General features: G+C 52.7%; 2 protein-coding genes across 2 annotated transcripts; one reads left to right on the plus strand and one right to left on the minus strand.

Moving 5' to 3' along the window:
• Window positions 1-5,733: 5,733 nt before the first annotated feature.
• Window positions 5,734-6,951, plus strand: GCG54_00009218 (uncharacterized protein; the record flags this gene model as incomplete). Its single annotated transcript, XM_045409167.1, has 2 exons — window positions 5,734-6,632; window positions 6,726-6,951. 2 exons carry the CDS (start codon window positions 5,734-5,736, stop codon window positions 6,949-6,951), a joined length of 1,125 nt encoding a protein of 374 aa, XP_045256412.1.
• Window positions 6,952-11,499: 4,548 nt separating this feature from the next.
• GCG54_00009219 (Indole prenyltransferase tdiB) lies at window positions 11,500-12,942 on the minus strand (the record flags this gene model as incomplete). The annotated part of the gene is made up of 2 exons (XM_045409168.1): window positions 11,500-11,629; window positions 11,684-12,942. 2 exons carry the CDS (start codon window positions 12,940-12,942, stop codon window positions 11,500-11,502), a joined length of 1,389 nt encoding a protein of 462 aa, XP_045256413.1.
• Window positions 12,943-16,731: the final 3,789 nt, after the last annotated feature.

Consider the following 16,731-nt stretch of genomic DNA (forward strand, 5'->3'; position numbering starts at 1 on the left):
AGAGGCGGAAGAATGGGAATTCATTGCTGCATCCTGCTCTGCTATTGTGACTCGTCGCCTCGGATCCCTTCACCCCAGGCGGCAGAACGCTGATCGGCATTACCTTAAAGGCATTTGAGCGGGGGTCTGCCTGCGGTGTGCAGAATCCAGAGTTCCTGTAATCATCCCTCCTGCAGGAACACCATGTAAAACCAGGAACACCTCGATGCGCACCAGTCGCTTTGCGACGTCTCTGCGCGTCCGTTCAGGGTGCCCAATGTTGCGCTTCCTCCTTGGCCCGAGATGCACAGCAAACTGACGGCCTTGCTCATCACCTGCATTCTTTAACGCAAGCCGGACAAATCGAGATAGCCCTCGTCACTGGGCCGCTCCACCCAACCAGCAACAAGCCCCAAGACGGGCGCAAGCCGTGAGGGGGCACAGCGGGTTGGCAGGCCACGCGGGAACCGCTACCAACAAGGTGCCCACCGTCCACCACCACCACCACCTACTTCGTACATACGGATACATCCACCGTCAACTGTCCACCGCAGATGCGGCGGATGCGTTTGCAGATGCGCCTTTTTGTTCTGCACACTGCACGCCGAGTTCTAGACGCGTTTCAGCTGCCAGATGCATGCTGCACGCATGGAACAGGGCCAAAGAAGCCACACCCTCTTCAGAAGGCGTCCCGCTACTTCGGCCTCTATATCCGTCACAATTGGCTGTGTCAGGCGCAACTCCTACAAGAATGCTCCCTGTCACGTGGTCCCTTTTCTTGACCTTCAACAACGACAGTCGTTGAATCGGTGGCTCGCTCGACAATCTGATTGTACACCATGCCCTTGGGTAGATCGGTCGATGCCACCGTAAATTGGCCAATTTTCAGCTGGAAGCTCTGATAACTCCATGATCTCCCCTCGAATCCCTCGTGCAATCAATGGCTCTCGGGCTGCTGCGTGGGCGCCCTCGATACTGAGGTAAGGCTCCCGCTGCATGGGCAAAGCTTCAGTCTGCTCAGGATGGCATTGTCCAGACAAATCGCTCAGCATGGACTGAGCTCAAGGGTCCATGCCCCTGTCCCAGAAGCCACCGCGGCTTCGTCGACTCGACAGATTTTTGCTTTGCATAACCGCAGCAGTAGACAAAACTCAATGACACGAATGACTGTTTTTCGCCTTCTCTTCTCCGCACAATTTGTATTGCCGTCTTCGCCATCCACACGTGGACCTTGGGACGAAACGAAACAATGCGCCGACGGCTACGCGGGTCTGCCGTCTTCCAGAGCAATAAATCTTGAGCCTGCATTCGCCCGGTTTGCAGGCCAAGGTGATCCGTTCACCGATTTTGACCTGATCCTCGGTCGTGTTTATCTGCCCACGGCACGTCATCTCCGAGCCAAAGTGTCAGGGACGAACTACGGCTTGGTTAGTACTACCAAGTACAAGCTATCTGCTGTGGCAATATTGAAGGCGTACCGCGGCGCCATATGAGGATTTGAGTTTGGCGGTTCATTCTAAGCTAATTTGTGAGCTCTGCTCTCATTGGCAACGCGCTAGCTCCCGCAGACTCTCATCAACGTCAAACCCTCGGCCCCACGGTGCCATCTAGCCTCCGGTGTGGAGGCGTTCACCAAATTTTGGGTCTGGACATTTCGTGGTGGACAAGCATCATCTATCCGTGACGCAACACACAGATCCCAAGAACTGCTCCGCCTGCCAATCCAATGACTGGCGTGCCTAGGATTGTGACGACAAGGCCCGATTATCTGGGCAACTAGAACACTCAAAGTCGATCATGTTTGCTGTTTCCTTAATTTAGGAGAGCCCTTCATTTGCCGTAAGGACATTCGCGAAGCCTTGTGCGACGAACATCTATTCCGTTTTCCGGACTAGTGGGCGACCAGGGCATCCACTTTCCGGCCCGAGAAATCGTCAACATCCTCGCCGAACATTCCGGCGGGGTGTCGATCTTGCCAACGAATTAAGGTACCGGGAGTGGGTTGAAAGTCTGAATATCCAATTGGCTTAAGTTGACTTTGAGCGCAGGTGATCAGTTCCAACTACAAAGTCTATCAAAGAAGGTGTCGTGGGTGTCTTGAAAAGCTATCGCTTGTGTCTGCCCACACGCCGCGTGCAAATCGCAATATTCAAAAGCTCTTGATGCGAAACAGTGTACCACTCCAATGAAGGGGTCGTGAAGATCAACCTTCTTGGCGTATGACCTTCCGCATACGACATGCTCGGAAATTGCCTTTGAAGGGGCTTGTTCAAGTCCTTCCCTCGCGTGGGGCTTGCTGTTGAGCTTCATACAACAAGGCAGTCCTTGCACATATTCGAGAAATATAGTGGGAGAATGCGTACAGCAAATTCACGCAGCTTCAGATTGATACTTTAGAGATGAGCTGGCAAACCATTGTCAATTGAAAATCTTTCCTCTATTCGCCGAGAAGACATTTTCAGCGCGGGTTTCAACTAGGTTTTATTGGCAATTGGCTTTCCTTCCACTTGTCCTGATCTTTCAGTCAAGACATTCCGGTGCGACGCTTTGAAGTGGTACGTTCATGACTTGTTCGATCCGATGCTTCGACTCATAGAAACCGCATAGGCTGCTACCTGTCCTTGGAATCACCTGGAGTTCAGAATTTCTTATATTTTGTTTGATCGAAGTCCTCCCAGCATACCAGAGGACGTTACAGTATCGCCGCTTGAGGACGGCCTGGAAGTGTCCGGGTATGGCATCAAACACATAGGGTGGTCAAGTCGAGATCACAAATACCGTCACTAGACCTCGACCGCCTATGCCACCGCCCTGGGTATATATGCACCAAGTGGTGCCGTGATAAGGACTGAAGGGAACGTAGAGCCTACGGCGCCCTTCAATCTCGAGAGACTCTTATCAAGTACGTCGTCGAGGACAACAGCTGTAGCATAGTGGCAGGGACTCAAAGTTGTGCGGTGCGACAACCACAAGAGCACAGCCGCTCCGGCTGTAAGACCTTGACTACGCCAGCTCGGACGCTCACGCTTGGTTGAAGCATCAACAGACGACCACGGACTTAGGCCACGTAGGCAACCTGGTTTAAAAGTCTGGGGATGTTTGACGGTGCTTGATTCGTCCGCCCGGCTTATCAGACTTCTCTGAACCACTATCTTGACGTGTAGGTTTTGCGTTGGCAAAAGGTTGACGTGAACTCTGGGGTGCAGAAGGTTCGGCCGGTGCTTGGGATACCAAAGTAGCGGAAGCTTCGTGGAAGCTATCGTCACTATCTATCCTCAGATGCTATACTCTGCCTGCAGAGCCTAGGTTCTGCGGAAGCAACGTTGGCGGTCATGTCCGGACGAGGCGAGGACGTCAGACCGAGTCAGTTGCGGGAGCAAACTGTGATTGAAAATTATTGTGTATGTCAGAACTATAACGCGGAGCGAACGGCTCTTCTCAACGAGGCAATATAGCAGACGAAAGTAACAAAATGAGGGTTGCCAGCTCTAGGCTCAGCGCGATCGCTGTCTTTTGTGCGCTTCATCGGGTTTGCTACTCGATGCTGTCTACATATCTGAGTCACTTCCGGCAGGCGCCATAGGTTTCCATCTAGTAAAGGCATCCGTGAAAGCTGAGTGGCCAGGGGCAGAAAATCTCGCTAGATACAAGTATATCGCCGCTTCCTAGACGATATACCTAATACTCAGTACTAGAGAAATAATAAGAACGACGGCATCGCAGAGTTTATGTCGTTGACAACAGGATATGAAATTCAGTGTAGAAAGCTAGGTCAGTGATTTCTGCCTGACAACTCCAAAGTCAACCGACTCTTACCACATCTTGGCCCTTGTCACTCTATCTTGATGGAAGTTGGCATTGCCTCAGTCTTGACCAAGGCTGCTGGCAGTTGAGCGTCTTCATCGCCACTTTACTGAGAGCCCAGCTCCCCGTACCTCAGCCACGTCACCCCAGCATAACCGCCACAAAAGAAAGCATAAGCATAAAAACGGATAATATCCCACGTGGCGCTGTCCATAGATACTCTCCCGTTCGGACTTCACCGAGAGAGTGCATAAGCAACTGACCCGGCGTAGAAACGGGTCCTTTCATTAACAAGACACTCTCATAAAACCAAGCTGGTTTCTCATTATTTTGTGCATTATTCCATAACCCCCCGCGCCGACGATGACAACGGCGGCGGCGGCCACGAGCGGCACGGGAGACGGGAGACGGGGAAAGGGAAATAACGTGTCCAGACTTCCGGGAATTGCCAAACGTCGCAGAGCGCCCGCCCAGAGTCTCGGGACACGGGACGAGAGGTTCTCAAGATGGATACCTACGCCCCCATGCCATTCGCTTGCGGTTATGCTACGCGGCCATACTACGTGGTGAGGTACGCCAGCATCGCTGCATCAGAGGATGGACCCTTTTTTCCTCGTCTCTTTCTCTATTTTTCCGTTGTATGGGCAAAGTGGATTCGCTGGCGTGTTGTGTGCGTTCTCTGCGTGGCTGTATCACGATGATGATACGGCGACGAGGGTTTCAGACCAGACGAAACCGCCCCTTACACGGTGTTGGCCGAGCGGTGCGATTGACAGGACTGCACGGCACTGCGTACTGTAGTTGGGGCTCTCTACTGACTTCTTTGCTGCTGGCGCGGAGTTGTTCAGCTGCTCGTCTGTGTACGGTGCTCCTCCTTGCCTCCTCGCGCTTCTCGTCGACTCGGCACCGTCGACGCAGTTACACGCCGTCGACGTCATGGCATGTCAAGAGAAGGGCAAGGTTACGCAAGGGAGCTGCGTTTTTGTGCTTAAGCTTTCTGGACTGCGTCGAGAGGTGGACAGAGAGAGAGCGACAGGCAAGAGAGAGTCAACAAGCGCGCGGAAGTTTGCGTTTCTGCACAGACACGCTCAATGCCCACGGCCCTGCGATACGTCGTGTCGTCGCGGGCAGCGAGTGGCTGGGCCAGTCCAGTCCCACGTCATGGGTGAGAGAGAGACGGGACTGAGAGTGGCAGATGCGAAGCTGTGAGTGGTTGGGCTGGGCCACAGGTGAGGCAAGGTGAGCAATGCGCCAGACCGATCGACTCTTCGTGTTGCTTCTGCGGCATTGCGGCTGCGGCAGGGGGGAAGCGAAGAGAAGGGACCAAAGGGGGGCAGAGGAGGAAGGGATGGGCGAATGACATAATCGGGCTGAGAGATAGGCGGGGCGCCTGAGAGCTCAGGCAGAAAACCGGCCATCAACGAGCATCAGCAGTCAAGGATGCGCAGAAAAGTCCCCATCCCTCTCCGCACGTTCCGGAAAAGTCGCTCAATCAGCGGCGCTTTCGGCATGTATCGCCGCCGCCAAAAGTCTGTGGGCAGTGACTTCGGTCCCTAAAGAGAGGCCTAGCGTGTGCCAGTTTCCCCCTCGCCCTATTCGTAACGCCACCCGACACCTGATCCCCATCTTTTGCCCGGCAGGTACCTGGCTGCGTAGGCCGTGGTGCGTAAGGTACTGCGTCGTAAGGCAGGCACCTGCTGGTCGTGGTCCCTTTACGCAGCACTCGCCATGTACTGTGCTCCACCCATTGACACAGCACTCATGTCATTGCACCTGCTCTCCTCCCACTCCGGCTTCGAAACCCCAAACTTTCACTCTTCTGAAGACTGCCTCTCAACACTGCATCTTCTCATTTGTCGAACACACTTCACCACACCAAGCGAAACACCAAAATCCACATCCTCTGCCATCGATTTATCGAGACGTTGAGGAACCACACACACCGCAATCATGTTGCTGAAATCCCTCGCCGCCGCCGGCCTGGCGATCACGGCCACGCAAGCCTTCGTCGTCGTCCCCGAGATTTCCGACGCCGACAACGACATCGTCAACTCCCTCCCCTTCGAGCAGCCTGTCTCCGAGACTGGCGTCCAGAACAAGCTCGTCAAGCTTGACTGCCCTGGCTGCCCCCTTACCATGAGGCACCACGATGGCCGCTACCACACCATGACCAACATCGAGAACCACCTCGAGCTGACCTTCTCCGTCGAATCCGACGCCGCCGGCCTCGACCACCTCCTCGTCAACAACTTCGAGCTCTACCCCAAGGCTGCCTCCTGGTACTCTGCCCTTCGCGCTCCTCAGGTTCCCGCCTTCACCGAGGCTGCCACAAAGCACCCTCGCAAGGCCGACCCCAACACTCCTCAGCTGGGCTACAGCCTTGCCGTCCGCCCCGTCGCGATGGACAAGGACCAGCAGCTTGAGCTCCTTGAGATCGACCTTCAGATCATCGAGGTTGGCAACAGCTTCGTCAGCGACGTCCCCAATGTCAATGTCAAGCTCATCAAGTCCCCCGACGGCAAGCTCATGATCGCCAACGTCGACATGACCGAGACTACCATCCCCACCCCCAAGGAGGACGAGAAGACTCCCGCTGACTGCACCACCCTGTACTGCAAGTGGCGCGCCGCCATCTTGAGGAACATGCGTGGCAAGCACTGCGGCGGCCGCAAGCACGGCATGCACGGTCAGGGCCGTCACGGCAAGCATGGTCACCACGGCCACCACGCTCACAACGCTGGTCACTTTAGACAGCACCACCACACCTGGGGCCAGCTCGCCAAGAACATCACTTCGCACATCCTCCTGCCCATCCTCATCGGCATTGTTGCTGGCGTCAGTGTTAGCATGTAAGTGTTTCATCCCCTGTCGTGAACCCCCGTTATCTGGGGTCGCGTGACCCCTCTTTTTTCGAGACTCAGATCCGCTAACACGAATTGAAGCATCGGCATGATGGTTGGCACCTTTGTCGTCTGCCTCTGGCGTGTGGTTGTCCGCCGCCAGTCTCCTTTCGCTCGCAAGCACTGCCGCCGCCGCTCTCGCAAGTCTTCGCACCGCGAGGCTGCTGCCACCGAGGAGAAGGCTGGTCTGATGACCGAGCAGGAGGATCTCCCCGCCTACAAGGATGACGAAGAAGAGGCTCCCAAGACCGACACCGCTCAGGTCTAAGCAACTGGAACCGAAACAAGAAACTGTGCGAACTGATGATACCACTTTCTATTTACTCGTTTTGCTTTTGAATGGTCGGGACTGAAAAATAAATCAAAATACCATATGACAATCAAAGATTGGACAAGAGAGGAAACCACACATCTCATAAAGAAGCGGCGTTAGCGGGCAGGAACCAGGACAGGAAAGGATTGGTTATATGGAGGGGGACATCTCATCAAGGAAGAAAACACCGCTGCATCTTTGGTTGTCTTGATCAAGGCTTGTACGCGAGTGGCTTGGACGTTATCAGCACAGAAAGCACACTCGCTCCGGCATCCATCATCAGCGGCATAACTCAAGGGTTTGAGATTGTATCCATAGGCTTGAAAATACCCACATTCCTTCACTTGAGATTTCCTGTCGAGGCCTGACATGTTCCATTGGGTTCGCTATGCTGACTGCATGGTCGTTGATCACGTGGAAGTAACGCGGTTTCATCGACATCATTTCCGTCAAGTACATGTCGTCTTGCCAGCGTGTGGTGAGAAGACCAACAGAATCATTATCGACTGTTTCGCTTTCCAATTCGATGTGAGCAGCTACTATTATTGTGCTATTGGTAGGTCACAGTCAGTAGCATCGCCTCGACGCAGTTGGAAGTAATGCGAACCGTGCTGTTGCTTCTGTCCTTCTTCGTCAGCAGCCTATGCTCTTGAATACCACTGCGACGGAGAGTCGCTGAGATGTCTCATCATTATCACGCACCGGCTTTTAGGCGCCGTCCTACGGCCGGGATATTGAAATTCTGGCTGGTGGTCGGAAGGTTCCCACCGCCAATGAGAGAGATGAAAGTCTCATTCTGCTGGGGTTGGCGGACAATAACATCCACGAGGTGAATATTTCCTTTTTATAACGACGACCCTAGCCTCTCGAACATTGCTCACTGATCATCTCGGATACCTATTTCGTACCTCTCCCGGCAGTCGTCGAATTTTATTTCGTGCGACTTCAACATGGACTTGAAATATGGCACCGAACTGTGTATTCGGGGTAGAACAGTGCCTCTGCGGTGGCATTGTATCGACTGCTGCAAGAGGCGCTTCTAAACATGCCATATCCGTGGATTCCGGCGAAAGAAAGGGGGTTGAAGCTCACGCAGGCTTGCAGGCCGAATTGACCATAAAAAGGAGAGTTTATTCATTTTGGAAGACAGGCCCCGGCACACAATAAGAAGAGACCACAACACGCGACGGAGTAGTCACTGCGAATTCATAAAAATTTGCGAGTAGAGGAAGAGGGCGGCACCTGGGTTCCGCTTCCCCCGAACATCCGAAGCAGTGGTCTTCCACAGAGATTCTGTCTGGTGTTATCTTGCTCTTTCTGTTGTATTCCCGAGGATTACGTTGCGGATAGTGGGGGATGGGGAGGCGTTGGCTGCTGTTGACGGGTTTTCTCTCGCCGGGAGTGACTTGGTTGAAGAATGGTACCAGGTGGTGAATATAGCGTGATGTCAACGACCACTCGGTATTGATGAGCGAATAAACCGATCGAAATGAAATCACTGTATATACCAAAGAAGCTGCCTTCTTCCTTTGGGTACGCTCATTGAACGGGGGTTCCTCATCTGCATCCAACCGCATCGTATGGTACGCAGTGGGTTATAAAAATTGACGGTGAATCTCGATGTTCAAATTCCACCGCAATAGGCATGCTTCAACTCGAAGCAAGCATAGTCTAGAAAAGGCTCATTCCGCAAGTCCAATCTGCATTCATGTCCTTATCATAGCTATGAGGCTTACTATTAACATAGTTACTTCAGGATCTTGTTCCTCGCCGTCTTCCGTGGCAGCTCTTGTCTTACGTGAATTCTATTCAAATAACCGTCGGACAAGAAAACAACGGCAATGCTGGGACTGGGTTGTATGGATACATGGTTTATGGCACTTCTTCAAATCAGGGCCACATACCAACTATGGACTGTATCCCTTATTGATGGGCGTGTGCCTCGGTTCTGGATGTCCTCGGCCCTTGCCTTTTGATGAAACTTGCGATGATAATCTGGGAGAGATGATAGACGCTGGAACAAAGACGTGAGCTGAATTCTTTCATTCTCATCGTCCAACAGGAGTTGACATTGAAAAGGCCATGCCATCTTTTCGAGCTATGGTAAACGCTACCATTGCCTCCAATTTCGAGGTCCCCCCAGCATTGCCCTTCCTACTTGGAGACTTCTCGCTCTAGAGGCCTTTAAGTACTCAGCCCTCTAGTGATAATCGGCACGAGGTAGTTGTCCGCGATGGAAACCACGGCGACAGCCTGCTGTAGGAAATATGGACTGTTGCGAGGGTTGTCGAGGAGCACAGCAATGTTTAAATACAGGCTCACAGAAACGACATGGTCGAATGGCCCAAGCAATGGAATTCTGCGAACAATTGTACTAAAAGGCATGACATGATAAGGTAGATCATGATCTTGAAGACACGTTGAACGACTGTAGTCCTGCGCATCAAGCGATTTGATGTCGGTTTGGAGCAGACTCCGTCGTCTCTGGCGATCATCGATCGTGGTTGATGTGAGTCAATACTCAGGTAACAATGCGTCGTCTGAGAGAAAGGCATTGATGAAATCCAACGCGTTTGCCAATGCCCTTGAGAGTGAAGAGTTGATGTCAGAAAGGTAGCAACTTGATGTTGAATCACTGGGTTTTGGAAGTGCGATTGGTCGCTGAAGCTATGATTCAATACCTGTTTTCTATCTTAAGCAAATGGATGGTGGCATGTGGTTGATATATAGACCTCTCTGAATGATGAGTAACCAGTGCAATGCTATCCATCTATATGCATCTGTGTTGCTTCTCACAACAAGAGGATTGAGATCCCGGCATAAGGCGCGAGGTGTACATCCATTGATAGAAGGGGGATTTGGCATGTCAAATCACTAAGCACCGTTCTTCCCAGTGCCCCCCAACCCCCTTTCTTATCCTCTGTCACTATGTGGGCGAATAACGCTGGAATAGTGGCCCGTCGTATATCTCGGATGATTAGAGTGCCATAATGGGTAGAAAGACTCAGGGTATGAACACCTGGTGAGTCTTTGACGGACCCGACAGAGCAATACAAATGCTGATTTGTCTCGTAGCAGGACTCCAGCACCATTTGCTTACGACTGACTCTATTGTGGGTGACTCTTTAGTGCAAGGATTCCAGCCGACAAATTAAGTTAGCCAGTGATCTTGATTCCAAAAAAAACACGTCGGATGATTCACGGTAGTTGAAATATGGGGATTTGCGAGTGATAGCCGCGCTCGTTTTTACGAGCCAGCGACTTCATGCGACGTAGCTTGGCATCGTCCTGGTTAAGAGAAGGAAGCTATTTAACATGCATTTAGTTTCCGCAGTTATCTTCTTGTTCTTGCGACCAACAATGCATGACCGGGATCCTCCCAGTGCCTGTTGACAACAAAGAGGGTGCAGCAAAGGAAAATCGGAGAATGGACGTGTTTGACAAAATGCTACCATGTACACCTACATCAAGACAATTACAATTACTTGGCCCCTCCTGTCGCCCTTAGCAGCTGCTTATTCCTCATAAGATAGTTTCCAGAAAACTCAGGACGACACAGAAAAATCACTACTCAACATAGGACCGCAGTGACGAAATCGCGGAAGGTCTCAGTGGGTTCTCGATGGCCGTCATCTGTTTCAACAATGACCGCTTAGGAAATAACCGGCAGAGACCAGCGCACATTTACTCAGGAACCAAAATCAGCTGATGATTGTTTGTATGGTTTTATACGTCTGTCGTCATGTTGAGATACTTGTTAAGCTGCTGTGGAAAGTCTCACCACGTTCACGCAGAGGGTCCTCCATATTTGCAGATGCTGGTCATAGGTGGCATCGTACGGTTGCTTCTGCTCTCTGTAGTTGCGCTTTGTTTATAATCCCCATAGGTGTTCCGACTCACAGGATGATACATCGTGCATGCAATACAAATCTTCTTTTACTTTTGCTCATACCTTTCAGGCTACCGAGCACCGCTCTTGCTATCATGGCAACGGAATGATCAGGAATCTGTAAAGGTACATCCTTTGCCTTTCGCATCTGATTTCCAAAATTCTCGTCTCCTAACTTTCTTGTCTCATCCATATGTGTACGTCAGAGAGGACACGCTATATGATCCGAAAGCCATCCACGAGGCATTTTCCTGGTTGGATATCAAGCAGCAATTAAGCCATATAGGTATTCGTCAATGCAATATCCTGTAATTGACATGCTCACGGGCTAAAACTCATAGCACAGACGAGAGACGGAGAGAATAGAAAGGTATAATTCATCAAAGCTATATCAATCTTTCATATCATATATCATCTAATAGAACCCATGCCAATGCCGTTATTCGTCAGATTACCCATAAATACGAAAAGAGCGATGTTGAGTACGTCCTCCCTAGCGGCCATGGCCACCAAGCACGGCGCACTGCCTAAGAGCAAGAACATCCCTGAAACATGTGCCAAGAAGATCACCAAACTACGCCACAACACCATGCGACATCTTTGATCACCAGCACTCAGAGAGCTGGGACCGAGTCGCTGGGCTTGATGGAGTAGTATATGGTCAAGTACGCGCCCTTCTTCTCGGAGAAGGCAAACGAGATGTACGAGTGTGTACCGGTTGCACGGTTCAGGTCCGAACGGGGGCTAAAACACCAGTCAGCAAAGATCACATACGGGCGCCACGCGGAAACAACTCACAAGCACTTGGGCAGATCGCTCTCATAGCTCTCGGCCACAGGCCACCCTCTCGACTTGAACGCCTTGGCAAGGTTGGCAGCAATGACAGCATCGTTGTCGGCGTACTGCCACAGCGGGACGTACGACTTGACCTCGGGCCACTTTGACCCGGGCTTCAGCTCGAAACCGTAGCAGATGCCCTTATGGAGGATGTCCCAGACCTTGGGCTTCTTGTCGAAGTCGTCGCCATAGGGCTCCGGCTCGTTGTGCAGCAGGTGCCACATGCTGCGCATCTCCTCGAGGCCCTTGAGAGTGGCCTCGTCGTTGATCTGGCCGCCGAGCGTTACGACCTGGCGGACGACGTTGAAGGCGTTTGATGACGTGCGGGCGTAGACCTTGACGCGCGCGCCGGCTGCCGGGTCGATGCAGTCCAGGGCGATCATCTCGACGGGGATGGGGAAGGGGCAGTTCTTGAAGTACTCTTCCGTGACATCAGCGGCCGGCTTAAGGCGCTCGCCGCCGGGGGAGAGGGAGCGGATGGCATCGAAGGTGACTATTTCCGTAGAGGCGCCGGTGGCGATGTGCTTGAGAACGGGGAAGAAATATGTCTTGAAGACGGCCTTGCCACCATCAAGATCAAAGGCCAGGAAGGCTGTTGGGGCACGGTGGCCCGGACCGAGTCTCTCGAGAGCGACCTTCGTCTCGGCCTCATTGAGGAAGAGGGCCGATGCGAACTGCTCGAACCACCGGGTGTCTACCTGGTCACCGAAAGAGCGCAGCGCGGGGAGGAGGGCAGGGATCATCTTCTGAGCAAAGGGGTCGTTTTCGGTCCCGCCATGTCTGCCGAGGGGCTCAAACGAGAAGCGGATGGAAGAAGCACCCGAATCGGTGATGTTCCACGACGGCTCAAATGGGGAGCCGTCGGCGGTGAGTAGGGGCTTGATCGGGGCGCTAGTGGGATGGGGACCGAGTGATGGGATAACGAGTTCTGATACTAGTCGGAGATGGGCGGCGCGTTGAGCTGGAGTGTAGGAGCCGGCAGCCTTCATGAGGCCGTCGAGGGTTTCTGCGCAGCGGACGGCCCAGAAGTCTTGATCGGACTTGTTGATGAAGAGGTTTTCTTGTGCTGGGAGGCATAGGTTCTGTTCTTGCTTGGCTAGTTTTCTCGGGGAGGGAATCTCTGTCTGGGCGAACGATGACTTGAGGGCCGTTGGTGATAGCTGTAGAGGGAATGCCGGCCGGCCGGAGCTGAACGACGAAGCTGTCATTGCTGGCGCCATTGTTGTGGTGTGTGAAGGAGACTTGGGATTTGTTCACAAGTTGCTAGTGAAGATAAGGTAGACGTAAGATGATTTCGAAGAAGAAAGCAAACGACAGACATAACGACGTTATATCTTTCCATGCTGTCCCGGCCACTTGGCTCAGCATTCTGCAAGTCCAGGCAGCCTTGAACGGTTCCCTCGCGGCTGATCCTGAAACTGGCTGTCATCGCGCAGGTGGCTGGGTCGTTACGGCCTGCCGGTGCTCTGCAGGGACGACGGGCAGCCTCAGGACTGTGACGGAGGGTTGATGCCGGGGTGGGCCAACGTCTGGACCCTGCCGAGTGCGTGGCAGTCCGGGATCGTATGGCTTGCGCCGTAGGGCCGCGAACTCTGACAATGTCCGAAAGAGGAAGCTTTCAGGATGGTCGGGCAGCATGTTTGCTGTCAAGCAACTGGACCGCAGGGCGACTGCAACACACCTCGGCTCGCATTGAGATGCGGTCACTCTCTCTTCTCTCAACCGGACTGCCGGATTGGGAAACATGGAGAGAAAGAACTCCACTTGAGTCGGAGGTGGCCCCGGCGGCATCGACGGGGAGGTTCGGGGACTATGATGAAGAATGGGAACGGGCCTCTGTGGTATCCTTGGGCCAGGCTCGGTCTCGTAACCGCATCTGGATCTGCCTGCATCTGGCTTCCATTGAAGCCATGTCTTGAATGATTGTGGCTTGGATGATTGGCAATCGTTGTGTGACTGCAGAAAGGCAGAAACAAAGCAGACTTCTGTCAGAAGTTGTCAAAAACAATTTGGTGATCTGCATTCTGCAGCTTGCGCGTTTGCACATGACGCTTGGCCGGGATATCTGCAGAGTAAACTCAATACGAGCAAGAGCGAGCACAGTCGTTGACCCAATAAGCAGAACGATAGCCAAGACCGCAGTGTCAGTGGGCCGGTGAGGCGCAGAAGGGGCAGAAACGCCGTTCAACGCCGTCTTACGCAGTAGCAGCTTGGGGGTGTCTTGGCAGAGGAGAGAGCATCGAGATAGACTCCGAAGCTTTGGTCGCATCTCTGCCTCGAAGGGAAGGTAGGCTAAGGTATTCAGAAATTTCCCTCGGACTCCCGATATGACGATGCCATTCGAGACAAGGAGGTGCAGGGAAGCTTCGAAACCTGGAAGGCGCAAAAGATGGGATGAAAGGCCCCCCACTCGTCGGGCATGGATGTGTGAGACCTGTTCCTCGGGACAGAGTAGCGATGAGGGTAGTTTTCCCGCAGTGGCGCGCCAGCCGAGGTGCGTGATTATCAAGAGTTGACGTTTGTGGTCTTCATGCCGAACACGCGGTGTGGTGAATGTTGATGGTTTTAGTTGATATTGTTTGGGGTTTGCCGGGAGGCTCGGCATCCACCATGGAGAATGAAGAGAGATGGGTTACGGGTGCGAGTAAGCACCCGAGACTAGGTTTGAACGCGACTACGTGTGATGAAGTAAAGTTGAGCCAAGATGGGGGTCGTCTTGTGAGTATGAAGAGCGAGTTGTTCGGGAGAAAGGCTATTAAGTCCGGGTCAGATTGAAGTTGAGAAATCAAAACTATTAGCAAAAGGCAACTATTGAAGCGCCAGCGTCAGGGTCAGTTTAAGGGCACTTGCGGTGTCATTGCCAAAGGCCGCGCGGGAGAGAACAAGCAGAGCTAAGCAGCGATGCAGGGACCGGCCGGTGTTGATCTTTTCGAAGAAGAGTTTTGGAAACGGCACGAAACATCTCTAAATCCTTGGATCAGATCTTAGAATAAGGATACCTCTTGGGCAGGGAATTCGGACGTCGAGTAGTTCTGATGATCCTACCGGAGCCGAATGTTCTTCATCCAGAATTCATGCGGAAAACCATTTGGAATAGAGAAGGAAAGGGCAAAATAGAGCCGCCAAACAATCAAACGACTTTGAACTTGTTCTGTGGGTGAGGTTTTGGCCGCTGCCAGGCTGCAGAACGGAAGTATGCGCTTTGTGAAAACCGTCCGAGCCCGGTACAGTGACATCACCCGGCGCTCTTCCTCCTGTTTGACCCCAAAGATAAGGATCTTGGCTGACATATCAAAGGCAGAAAGCTGCGATGCTTTGACAGTCTGTGGATGTTTACTCACAAGCCGCACATGTCGATAGAAACACGCTGCAGGTTGATGTGTCGGGAGCGACGCCTGGAAGACATGGTGTTTGTCGCACTGAAGTCTAGACTGGAGGTCCGAGTGCCCGATGTTGGGTGGTCTTTGGCCAATCACAAGGCCGGGCTCAGTGCATATCTCATTATGCGCAATTTGTGCAAAGTATGCACATGAGCAGAAGACTCTGCAAACCCAACACTCAACCACTCGAAAATCAGCCAAAATAGCAGAACACATCGACAGTTGATAAAAGTACGCAAAAGAGCAAAAGAAGATGCATCCTCGGGGAGTCGAACCCCGGTCCCCAGCTATCACGATCTCTCGAATGGAAGGCTGGGATGATAACCGCTACACTAAGAATGCTTGTGTATCCGCTGGTGGATGACCGTACTGGAGGCTAGATCGATTAAGTACCTAGAGCGGGGCCTCTCTTGGGTGGGTCTGGACATGCAGGTCCATACCTAGCCCCTACACCTGCAAATAGCCCCCAACAAGCATCCAAACATCATCAACATAGTCAGAGATCCGGCACATATCTGAAGATGAGCAACAACTCATCGTTGATTCAATCATGGAACATCGTGATCCTATGTCCTTGATAGCCGTCCTTCACGTTCTCAGTCCTGTCCTTCTCTTTGCCGCCGCCACCGCACTTCCCCCCAGCTTTTCAAGCTCCAGTCATCGACTTGATGATCATTCTTCATCTCTACCCGAAGTGTTGTCTCTGCCGGTAGTCCGGAACGGTAGTCCGGAATTTTCCCAGCTGGCCAGTCGAATATCTGAGACACGAAATTCGTGATCGACACCACCCGGCACCATCCGCAACTCTGTTTGCTCTGAGCACCCGCTTGGTTCCCTCCCGCCCCATCTCTCTGGCACGCTCGGCAACATCATGAAAGCTTGCCCAAAAGAACCACGAGGCGAGGAAGCAATTCTGACAGCTGCATGTTTGACTTGGAGCCTCAAACTCTTTCGTTGCGCAAACAACCCTTTTCATCTTGCTCGTCTGGTCTGCTATGTTTTCGTCAGGGAAACCCTCTGAGTGGGGGGTTGCCATCAAGGTTTGGGGCCACATGCACTCAAAATCAACCTCAGGAATCTCCAAACATTCGGTTCCGATGAAGCCAAAGCCGAGTGATATCGCTCTTCTCAATTCCAGCTTGCGGCCCATGATGCGCTTGACGCGCTTGACGGGGGCTAGAGTTGAGCTGGCCTCCGTTCCCAGAAACACGTTTCCCCTGTGATATGGCGCTGGGGGTTTGAGCAACTGGCCGCACCCACACCGCCAGATGTAGATACTCAGTATGCAGACCCAAGCATTTTGTCTCAAGATGCTGTTTGTTTAGGTGCTGTTTGCCCACTTACAGCCAGAGTTGCGTAGCAGTGCAGGCAAGCACGCCAGCTGTTTGCCCTCATTCTCAACCAAGCCCAGAAAGACACGGGGTGGACGTCTCCCTTTCGCGTTCATATACCCGGCGCCGACCGCTGGGTTCCAGCTCTCCTCTGCTATTCATCTTACCCAACCCGTATTCATATTTGACCTTCAACTTTCCCCAAGATGCTGTCCTTGACTTGCGATCAAAGGGTCCATCAAGACATTGTCAATGTCCATCAACCTCCCCACTTTCTTGACGTTATTCACCTCTGTAG

This window comes from Colletotrichum gloeosporioides (assembly GCF_011800055.1).
Source record: "Colletotrichum gloeosporioides strain Lc1 chromosome Unknown consensus_117, whole genome shotgun sequence".
NCBI classification, from domain to species: Eukaryota; Fungi; Ascomycota; class Sordariomycetes; order Glomerellales; family Glomerellaceae; genus Colletotrichum; species Colletotrichum gloeosporioides.